Here is an 11,805-nt window from a genome sequence, read left to right on the forward strand (position 1 = left end):
ATATATTATTAAAGTACTTATTGAGACTTACATGCACCAACACCAGCCACAGAATTTTACATGCTTGTTTTCTCTCTATTTCTCTCTAAGGCGTTTTGATTGGCTATTCAGCTATTGTTGTTCATTGTACAAAGTCGAAAGACGATGACCACTGGCCGACAATCTTAGCATTTGGGTCGGTTTTTTGCTATTTCAGTTCACCATTAAAAAATTCCACTTTGAATAATATTAGCTGTTGTCATTAACTTTTAGTTTTGTTGACATTTAATTTTTAACGCGGCAGTGGCGCTCGCGCCGCGGAAGCATTATAGCAGAGTTAGTAACCATACGGAAAGGTATTTTCAGTTCTAGTTACGTGGGGTATGTGTAATTTTCACGATAAATGCTATTAAAATATCAAAGTAATAAAAAAAATCAACGAATATATGTATTGTGAATTATTACTCGGTTCTTTGTGTGACCTTGGGTGAATCTTCTGCCGCGCTAGTTTCTCGCAGCATGCTTTCTTTCTCCAGTATGTCGACAATGTCTTTTATTTGTTTAGGCGTAAGATCTACATCCTCCATTGACAACAGCTCAACAATCTGCAACACAACGCACAAAGTAAATCATTTCACGAGCGATATTAAGAAAAATGAAAAAACTGCGAACTTAGGACACCGAAGATAACACCATACATCATAGGGAAATGGGAATGGATTGCTGTAATTTAGCTTCTGTCATCAGTTTAAAGATTGGTCATAGACTCTTGACACGTCAAAAGCTCACGGAAGAATTGCAAACACTTCATGAACATAACCGACTAACCGTTCCCACGTCAACTAAGTCCAGGGCGCCATCGTGATCCTGGTCAAGCATTTCGGCGATTTTCTGGCATTTAGCTTCACTAGGAGCGTCCCTTAATCTGCGCACAGCAGATATCATCTCCTGTACAGTGATCTTGCCATCACTGAAATAAACAAATAAAGACGAGTAAGCTGATGATACAGGTTAACACCCAGTTTAGATCAAACAACTGGCGATCTGAGCTGCCCTTTGTCAGCACAAATGGTTTTCTCCAGCAAGTAACACAATAACGTACTTTCCGACAATACAACAGTCTTTTTTTAAAAAAAATAATCTAATGTTTTTTAAGCACTTCAAGGGGCATGAGCTAAGCTTGTAAACATCAAATATTTACATCTCCTACCCCGTCTCCTCTGTGTATCTTGCTATAAAGGACTCTTTTTTCTGCGTTTATTGCAGTCATGAAATACTTTGGTTATTAACAGGCCGTGTAACTCACCCATCAGCATCAAGTGGCTGTTCTACTGACTGCTGATCATCTATTTCAGCCTCTATATGCTTCAACCGATCTTCAATCTTACTTATCATCACATCAACCTTTCTACCGAGCCGTGTGGAACCAAGGGATTCTTTAAGCACTTGTTTTTCATCCTCAGATTCCAGTTCACGAAGTTCCTTGGAAACAAGAATATGAAAGTAAAAATTAGCTGAGTGCAGGGATTTTCATAACAAAGGTTCATAGCCTAAAAAGCACATAAGCACAGCATCTAAAATGAGCTATGTACAGTGTATCAGTCAAGTCCAAGATCGCCTAAGGGACTAACGGACATTATTACACTAATGAAGGGCTAAGCCCGAAACGTCTGGAATCAAATTAAATATTTTGGCATTTTCCATTCAACTTTTTGTATTTTTCTAGTCTTCCTACAAGTGCCACGCAGCCCATGAACCTTTTTTCTGTTCAAATTGCACTCGACAAACACTCTATTTAAGTCACCGTCACAAGTCAGAATTCTAGTTATTCTTATAATATACACCGTATTTTGTATTCTAAACTTTCTTTTGGGGATTTCTTTCAGGTAAGCTGATCACAGCAGTACCTCTTGATACTCCACTCTGTCTTCCTTGATTCTCTCCAGTTCCTCTCGTTCATTAGCCTGAGCAAGACTTGCTTTAATTGATAACCAGTCCTCTTGTGAGATATCTTCTTCAGCAGTTGGTAGCACTTCTGGTGCTCTGTCCTGTGGAAAAAAGGACGAGAAAAACCAATGTTCAAATTTTAAAAATAGCCACAGAAAATGTGCTCTCTCTTGATTGGAAAATTACTGTATTTCTGTCAGTCGGTATTTTCTAAAAGGATATATGCAAAAGCCTTTTCTTGTTGCTATAAAACGTTTGGGAGTACTCAAAAAAGGCCAAGTACATCTAAAATGAATGTCTTGTTCTTCCGCTTCTTAAAAACTTTTGCATAAGAGAACTGAGACCTCTTTTCCCACAGTGGATGAATTTTATTGTTTGTGAAAAAAAAGAGCTGCCATGACATTATAAAATGCTCTATTATACCAAAGAAACGACTTGTCATCTTTGTGGTTAAAAAAACATTCTTTTAGACATGTAGTACACCAAATTATTTCGAGAGAAATTTCACATAGTGGACTAAAATAAGAAATCTTGTAAAACCAATAAAAATACTATCTTTATGGTTATGGAACTCACCTCTAAAATCTCAGCAGCAATGGTTTCAATCTGTAGATTAAAAAATTGTCAAGTTACAAAAGCATTCACAACAAGACTCCACAATCACCCAAGAGTTTTATTTTGTTTCCTCAGAAACCAAATGGTATTGTTTTGACTTCAGGGGTGAACTATTGACATAGCAGTAAGCAATGTAAACATCTTCTAGGTTCACAAACAAACTCTCGAACACATGTTTTAAGTGATCAGCACAGACACAAAAGGAAATAAAAATATATTACAAATTAAAAGAAATTTTGATGACTGAAATGATGCTAAGTCACATTGAAATGATTGTGATTGTGGAAAAATGCCAAGGTATCCCTTTCTATGTTAAACTGTAATATTAACAAGGTGGTGAAATTTCCATCAGTATTACTGAGCTGCTACAAAATGTGGTCTAGTGCACTTTTTATAGCATTCCTCGTTTGAAAATAGGGAATTAGCATGTGCTTAAAATTCTTATTATTTTATTGTCATTCTGTTATCTCGAAGTGGACTTCTTACCAAAATAAAAATGTCAAGAAAATAATTATCTTTTCTAGGGAAAAACACTACTGTACTGTGCAGCACAACTGTTTATGTTATATTTTAGGCCTATCAAAGTAATAATTATTTTTTTTTTTTCATTCAATACTTTTGGCTTACATACAATGTAGGTAAACTTCCTAATTTGGAGTGACCACCAAAAACACAATGCAGTGACTCTGGCCTGAGCTCAAATCTCAGACCACTCAATCCCAAGTCCAAGGTGCTAGCCACAGATTACATGCACTGATATGTACTGACCAAACGTAACAATAACTTAGCCTTTTTGATGCAAACCTTTTTCTTTTTTTCCTCTTCCTCCTGAAGAAGCTCTTCATTTTCCTCAGCAATCATTTGCTCCTCTTTCTTCAGAACATCCAAACGAACTTTGTTATCAACTGGTTCTCCAGAAACTTCACAGATTTTTATTTCAGCCTCTTCCACCTACATGCAAAGTCATTTGTTAGAATATTATACTTAACCTTGCAGTAAGTTGGCAAATGAAGACAATCTTATCTGTAACATGAATTATGTGCAGTGTCCTCAGTTTTAGTCAACAGGAAACCGACTCCTATCCAATTATCAATCACTCCTTTTTAACTGGAAACAAGAAAGTTTTATTGCACTTTATCAAAGTTCATACCTTGTTTATTTATCCCAACCTGTGATAAACAATGGTAAGGAACTTGCAAACAATATATCGTAGCATGTTGAACATGTGGTATTACTCACCAAGGTTTCTGGCAGTTGTGATAATGTCTCTTTGAGCTGATCAACCTTACTGACATTTTCTGGAAGATACAGTGCTCTGGACATAAGCAACAAAGATGCTGGGATTTGTTCATCCAGGTGCAGTTCCAGCCACTGTGAGGAACAAATAATAATACATGTAATAAGAATTAACACCTGTCATATTGCCTTGAATAAGGAAATTACCACAATTAAGCACCAGGCCACACTCCAATGCAAGTATTATAACAAATATTTTTATATAAAACAGGATAATTTCACATTGATTTTTACAAACATGTCTTGAAAAAACTTCTGCCCTCTTTAGAAGATGCAAGTTTGAAATGTAAATTACTTTGTAAATGTAACTACCCAAACACATTAAAGAAGAAAGTGTTAGAATTTCACAAACGCTTAAATTAACATGTTGAAGTTGCTTACTAAGGGACCGTTTACCTAAAGGGAGGGGTATTCCCACAGGATATGAGAAGCTTTTCTTATAGTGCCAGCTTGAAACAATCATTGGAACTTCTGGAACCAAGTAAGTTTGCAAGGTACAAATTATGGAAAATGTAGAGTAGGGATCAGAACAAAATGTACCTGGCGAAGTTGGGACCTTAATCTGGCTGCAGGAACACCAATAGCTCTCATACCACGAGCTTGGCAAGCTGACTGCAGTTCTTGTTCTGTAAGGCTATCAACACCTTCTCTTTGAATTAACTGATGGTTGCAATAGACAAAATATTATTACTTCAGTCAGTATATGGTACCGGTATTTTTAAACTCATGTTTGTAAGCATAAATACCAAATTATGCAGGAGTTGTATATTATGGTTGCTTTTATGTACATGTAAAAGTCATACCAGATCATCAGCCCTAAGCTGACGCAATTTCATCCGTAGCTGAAATCTCAAGTAGTTGTTTGTTCCAATGGTTGGCAGCATCAGAAGTCTATTGATTGCTTTGAGCTGAGCACGGCTCATGTTGTCCAAGGTGATTTGATCCTCAAACAGTTTGGAAAATCTTAAGATTTCTTCATTGCTGGGCTGCTGTCCTTTGCTTCGAATCTGTTAAAAAAAAATGTTAAAGACAGGTTCAACCAGACACTTACTTTGATAATCCTGCTGGTAATTCCAAAGATATTCACGAAAAAAAGGAAATTCCGAACGGGAGGGGGAGGGGGGTTAAAGACAATGGAATTCCCACGGCATGGGGGATAACTGGATAACTACATTCTTTTTCATTATATATTTTTATTATTATTATTATTATGTACACATGTACCAATGGCATTATTTTTTATCACCTTTTCAAAGAAGTTTGCAAACTCAGCAACAACTTCCTGTGTTTTCTTCTGCTTGGCTGTTACTGCCATTTCTTCCACTGTATCCTGAAGAAACTTGGCCATCTGAATTTTTACCTTCAACTGTTTCTTTTTGTTTTCTTCCTAATAATTAGTTAAAAAATACAAGGATTATTGCAAGTCTTGATATGAACTTCAAGACTTGTTTGTGTTACAGATGATAAACAGCACTGGAATATACCATGAGCTATAGGATAAGTGGAGTTTTTTTCTAAATTAAAAGCCAATATCTTACCACTAAATTCTTTTCTTTACTACTCTGTTTACTACTTTGGTTGTTCGATCGCAACACATGGGTAACCAGGCTTTTATTCAACCGAGAAGACCTGGATGCTAAACTAATTTGCATTTGGTGTTACGGCGAATAATAAAAACACTGGGTAGGAAAAACTTTTACTGTTGCTAGGAGATTTTGGTTTTTGGCCAATCACTAAACCGGACAAACAATGGGTATTGTTTTTTAATTTCGTATTGAGCTCGTAAGATCAACGAGCACTCTCAATCCCCTAGTGAGGTATGAAAAAGGCGACAAACTTGAGTCTTTCCCCACATGGACGAACAAAGGTTTGGCAACCGGAAATGAATTTTGGTTTATTTTGGAGATGTTCGCAACTCAACGGTGGAAAAAATGTAAATTTCGGATAGTTTTGTGGTCGTTGTCGTTATTTTTGAAGGTTTTCACTATGGAGTAAGCTGGAGTTGTCTTAAATTGCCTAAACAAGCAACGAGTGACTTTTTACCGCTGCAACATGAACGGGAAAACACAGGCGTTGAACTCTACGCGTGTGTTTGTGTGGTCACAACTTACAAATATGAATATTTAAATCTATTCACTAATTGTTGTTGTGAATATTTAAGCTTCGAAAAATCGGCTTTTACGACTGAGGTTTTGAAATAAAATAAATAAGAAAAATTTCCGCATAGGGTGAGTTAGTTTTTATGCAGGTTTTTTTGACGAATTTAAGCTTGTAAGAGCGCTTCTTTGTTTAATGTTTTCGACTCGTATATATAATACAATTATTTACATGCGGCGTGCAATTTATTGTCGTCGGAGAATCCACTACTGTTTCTGGAATGTAGCCGATAAAACTTTATTTCCTCCACTCACTACTTCTCTCAACATTAGAACGTCAGATTATGACAGTAAAATAAAGAAAAGTAGTAAGAGCGGGCGAGCCCGTATTATTTCAATTTACTTTAATAGTTCTTAACTCCAATTCATAGTCGCAAAATTCAACCATTTAATTAAGCAAGACTCCAACGACTTCGGGTAAACCCATGTTCACCTCATCCCACTCCCTGTGTGAATGAATGGTTTCCTTTGTATAACCCCCAGGTGGGCCACCTTTACATTCCTTGTAAGGAAAATGGCGACCTTTGGATCTTACGAGCTTCACACGAAAGAAGGGATTATCTTCCTACCCATGGTATTATACACATAGTCCCAAATGCAAATTAGCGTGGTGGTCCACATTTAGGAATACCTACCCCCAAAGGCATGAAATGGTGCTTTTTTTCGGGGAGTGGCCAGGGGCACTCCAAATGCAAATTAGTTTAGCATCCAGGTCTTCTCGGTTGAATAAAAGCCTGGTTACCCATGTATTGTGATCGAACAACGAAAGAAGTAAACAGAATAGTAAAGAACAGACTTTAGAGGTAAGATATTAGCTTTTAACGTAGAAAAACTCCACTTATCCTATAGCTCATGGAATATACAGGTAAATATAATTAATGGCAACTGGCAAGGTGAATTCCATGAATAAGACACTTGTAAGACTGTGCAATGCTCATTAAACAAAGTCAATTTTTATTTTATTTTTATTTTTTGTAGGTGGAATGTTTGAATGGGTATAATTTCCCATAAGTTGTCCCCTTTAGAAAAAATTACTTAAGAACAGTAAAGGATAACCATCAGAAATCTGATTTTAATAAGTTCCTTTCTTAATTGGAAATCAAATTTGATTAAACGGAATGCCCATATAGAAAGGTACACTGTAATTACGTCAACTTACACACTTGCACACTTAGTACATTGTAAGATTTCGCATTTTTCTGCTTACATGTACGACATATCATGATAGCAGAGGCTAAAATCTTGGCAGGCCAGTCTTACGATGTACAGTACATCAGTATTTAAGTATATTTCCAGAGGTGAATCAGTGTTGTCCCTAGGATTTTGGGAAAGCCAGGCGGTATTTGGAATGTGGTTTTCAAATGTCAAAACCTGATTTGCCGAACTTGTTCCTCCACGTTACTATCACTTTTCTGTCTTTTTTTCCAGAGTAAAAAAAAATGAAAAGCTTTTAGTTTCTGTTCTGAGCAACCCAAGTCGGCTGACTTCCCCATTCTTTCCACAAACGCGAGAATTTCGTTTAGTATTCCATGGACGACATCTTGAAGTGCTGTTGTGTTCCTGTGACAATTAATTTGTTCAAGGAAACAAATGCATCACACTCACAGGTTTGAACATATTAATTCAAGGGTAAATCACTTTTATAATGATAAAAAAAGTGATATAGTCTTTGCTTATGGATATGAATTCCCAGTTCCAGATCTTAAACAATAAAGGTAATGTCGTGTTAAATCTTCAATTTTAAGCCAGGTGGCAACGATTTTCCGGTGAATCAAGCTGGCGGCCCGCCTGGCCTTAAATCCTAGGGAGAACACTGTGAATGGAAGCATGGGGGATACGAGCTATATCACCCGGCTAGAGGTGATATAGCATAAAGCTTGTTTCTAGCCATGCCACCTGACATCCAGGCAAGCTAACATGGCAGACAGGTGCTAATAAATTTTTCGTTCTTTGAAAGAAACCACTCCTGACCAACTCCTAGATATATACAACATTGGGAATTTTGAGAATTGACTACCAAGGTTTGGGCCAAAAATTTTTCAAAACATTGTGCGGCAAAGAATTGATCATACATCGTAAACATGGAGGTGGCACATTGGGGTAAGAAACTCAGTGACAGATCAAAATCTGGCAAAAATCAAGATCAAACAATATCCAATTCTCTCGCACCAGAGCATTTTAAGAGGATTCACACAATTGTTCAGAAGTCACCAATGATTAAACAAAGGTACAGCTGTACATGTACCAGATAACTGTCTATTTCGTAGTGTTTGTTTGTTTTTCTTTTTTTTTCATTTTATTGCCTAACTTATCAGCGTAAATTCTGATTCACAACCCATGAATTAAACTTGTTTACACATACAATGTATGCAAGCGAGCTCTTGTGTTTGTTGTTTCCAAGTTTTCTATTAATTATTATTTTGCAGTTTTTGATATTCACCTCTGGAAAAATGTACTAAAAACAATTATTTGGCTCAGGCTCAGTGAATCATGGAGAGTATTTGCCATAATTCACTTTGCCTTTGGCAAATAATTGTGAAATAAATGAATGCATTCATCTCTGCACACATTTTTCCTACCTTCTTAGATTTGTCCTCAAATGTGCTTGGTAGCATGTTTGGAAAAAGTTTAATGGCAACTGGCAACATGAATTCCATGAATGGGATAAGTAGAAACACCAAAAATGGAACCAAACGAAATATGTCTGCTGCTGTACGAAGAAACTAAGTACAAAAAAATATAAGGATGTCATTACAGATTTTCCTTAAACAAGCATGTTTACATGTACATGTTCATGTAATTGGGTGTACATGTGTAGTACAAATTATTTGAAAATCTCAATATCATTATACTACTGTAACAGTACATAGTAGTTCATTTCAGTTAAACTACTAGTCACAAAAGTCAAGGTAAGGTACTTTTCCCCAGTCGGTATTAATTGCAGAATAATCCATAACGTTCATAGCATTTCTCAGTTAGGATGAAAGTTTTCTTAACTCTGGAGCAGTCTTCTTGTGGTCCCCAAGCTGGGGACTTGCCAGTTCCAAAATTCAGTCACCATGGCGACTAAAATGGTCGCAACTTGGAGGGTTGCTTAAGTTAAACCTGATAATGAACACAGACATATATGTTGTGTTGTCTCACCTTACACACACTGCACATTATTTGCTGGACACTGTACAATGTTTTTGATGTAAATGACTTACCTGCCTTCTTTCACGTCTTGACAGCACTCTTCCATTCATAATTTGCCACAGCATCCGAGCAGCAATATTTATTTCCAAATAAAGAAGCTTAAATCCATTGTAATAATGCACAACTTCATGTTTAACTCTTTGCCATATAGTCTTCTTTGGCGGCAGAGAAACCGCAACTATTGGTTCTATTTCTTCAGGGCTGCATTCCAATTGAAATGCTTTTTCTTTCAGTTTTTCTTTTTTCTCCTTAATGGCTTCAACAGCCTCTTCTACTTTGGATTTGTTCCCTTCCTCTTCCCATAGTTTTGTTTTCTTCGATGATTTAGCTGACGAAGGATCGTGACTTATACTGCTGGTAAAAATCGTCCTTCTATGGTGAATCCATGGGTGAGTTTTCAAAGGTTCTATGTTAATCACATTTTCAGAAAACAATGTTCTGTGCATGGCTTTTTTCATTATGGGAAAAAATGCTGGATTCCCACTAAGTTTTGAACATGATGATGCATTCTGTGACACATCAGATGTTCCATACAAACAGTATCTCTGTACCTGCTTCAATCTTTGTATAACCTCCTGGCAGGTGTTAAATTGTAGACCTAACGCTCCAGAGCTGAATGGCCTGTGAGCTGTATTAACAAAGTTTATAGCATTTCTACGCCTGAATAATTGATTGACATGGTTACAATGTTGTTGATAGGGATAACACCTTGATTCTTGATCATAACCAGTGATAGAGCGATAACTTGACAATGCTTGGCATCTATGCCTAGAGAAAAAACAAACAAATTAATGCGTCATGATGTCGCCGAAACGTCGGGCAATAATATCGTTTGTTTTTACCTGTTTGTGTATAACCAAATCACTGTTAATACAAATTAATGCTTGAAATTATAACAATTTACTATACGTACAATGGGAAAGAAACTTGATTTGCAGAGACTATGCCAATATGGGCAATTAGGTGACTCTCACAACCTATCCAATCGAATAAAATCTTAGCAAAAATAAATGAAACCCAATCGAACACCAATCCATTGATTGGGTTCGGTAATCAAAGAAATTCTAACATCTATAATCGATCAATTCAATTCGGGTTTGTTCAGAATCTGTCCCTTGATAAGTAAATCACGCAGAACTCATCAGGGGGTCGGTGCACCGTACAAAATGTCTGAAATATACCGGTAAACAAACAGGAGTTTGGTAATCAAATGTTCGAGTACGATTGTCGACTGTTCAGTAATTGAACGTTTGATTTTGTTCGAATGTCGACTGCTCTGTAATCAAACGTTCAATTTGGTTAGAATAACCAAATTTTATTGCGAGTATGATAATGTTAGATTACTGAACCCAATGGAATGTTTGGTGTTCGATTGGTTTTCATAACCAATGTTCAATTAGTAGCTTGCAAATACAGCCGCCTCATTCGCTCTCACAAGGAAGAGCGTAGTCACGTTTTGAGAGTCGCGTTTCGTAGTCGTGTTTTCCGTTTTGAGACGTAGTCTCTCTTCACGTTTCGCTCTTCGTAGTTTCTCTTTGCATTTTCCTCTTCGTTGTGGGAGTGAATGAGAGGCAGCTGTATTTGCAGGCTAGTTCAATACCTGATTCCCTTTATAGCGTGCACCTGCAGGGACAGGTAGTGTATTCATAAGCCATGCACGAGACTCAGCAACGATGCAAGTTGCTGAGTCTCGCGCATGGTTTGACGAATACAACTACTGTGATTCCCTGCAGGTGCGCGTATAGAGGGAATCAGGTATTGGATACCCCAGGCTGTTTATGATTCTAATGCCAAAATGAACATTGGGCCATAACATTTTTTCCCAGTGTGCAGCTAACTAAACATGAGCACAACAACTTTCAGCACATGTATCTTTACTCTAAACCTTGGCATCACCATTACCAAATATATGTACATGCCAGATCAAAATATGGAACCCTTAAATAATGACTATCAATATTATGCTAATTATTAAAAAAAAATATCGCATGTGTATCAAATATGCATTGTTAGAAGTAAATATAGAATCATAAAACATATTTACCGCTAACATATTAACCGGTAACCAGTGTATAGATGGTCAGTGATAAACACTGAGAATATACACAGAAATGTTACAAATCCGATGGTTTCCAAGAGAGATGGTAAAAAGTGTCATGTAAAAAATAGCCCGATCATGCATGACGTAAGACTTACGTTGGAAACTTTTTACCACACTTGAAACTCGTTTATAAGTTACTTACCGAAAATGAGGTGAAGAAGTAAACCACAACCGTCCTGTTAAAAGTACACAAACAAATATGAAAACCAACAAAAGCTAATCCATGGACGACATTTTATAGTCTAACCTGATTGTCGTCAACCCTGCAATGCAAACTCATTTCGCACAAACACATACTCACGCAGGGTGTAAGAGTGTTGTAACATCGCCATTTCCTTGATTATCTGGTATCATACAGACTATTCATTCCTTGCAAATTACAAATTTCTAATCACTATGGGGTTTTTTTTCGTTTAACCATTTCTCGCTACATTTTTCTCGACACATGCAAGACTCAAGGCACTCACGACACTCACATGGAGTGATATTACGAAGTTCAGCGATTCATACCGGTCA

The 11,805-nt window shown here is 36.9% G+C and overlaps 1 protein-coding gene across 1 annotated transcript; it reads right to left on the minus strand.

Moving 5' to 3' along the window:
• Positions 1-93: 93 nt before the first annotated feature.
• On the minus strand, positions 94-11,781 carry LOC144638858 (mitochondrial proton/calcium exchanger protein-like). The gene is made up of 14 exons (XM_078498151.1): positions 11,591-11,781; positions 11,432-11,465; positions 9,200-9,956; positions 8,573-8,716; positions 5,084-5,224; positions 4,641-4,844; positions 4,378-4,497; positions 3,781-3,912; positions 3,346-3,492; positions 2,503-2,532; positions 1,887-2,027; positions 1,286-1,461; positions 808-949; positions 94-584 (listed from the first exon to the last, which is right to left on the minus strand). Exons 1-14 carry the CDS (start codon positions 11,619-11,621, stop codon positions 441-443), a joined length of 2,343 nt encoding a protein of 780 aa, XP_078354277.1. The 5' UTR covers positions 11,622-11,781; the 3' UTR covers positions 94-440.
• Between the last annotated feature and the right edge of the window lie 24 nt (positions 11,782-11,805).

This window comes from Oculina patagonica, chromosome 2 (genome assembly GCF_052425735.1).
Source record: "Oculina patagonica isolate OP01 chromosome 2, crgOcupat, whole genome shotgun sequence".
NCBI classification, from domain to species: domain Eukaryota; kingdom Metazoa; phylum Cnidaria; class Anthozoa; order Scleractinia; family Oculinidae; genus Oculina; species Oculina patagonica.

Coding starts and splice junctions, on each gene's coding strand:
- LOC144638858 (XM_078498151.1), bottom strand. CDS start 11,621: ATGGCGATGTTACAACACTCTTACACCCTGC. Junction 3,913..4,377: donor TAAGGTCCCAACTTCGCCAG/GTACATTTTGTT, acceptor TGTTCCTCACAG/TGGCTGGAACTGCACCTGGA. Junction 585..807: donor ACTTAGTTGACGTGGGAACG/GTTAGTCGGTTA, acceptor GTTGTGTTGCAG/ATTGTTGAGCTGTTGTCAAT.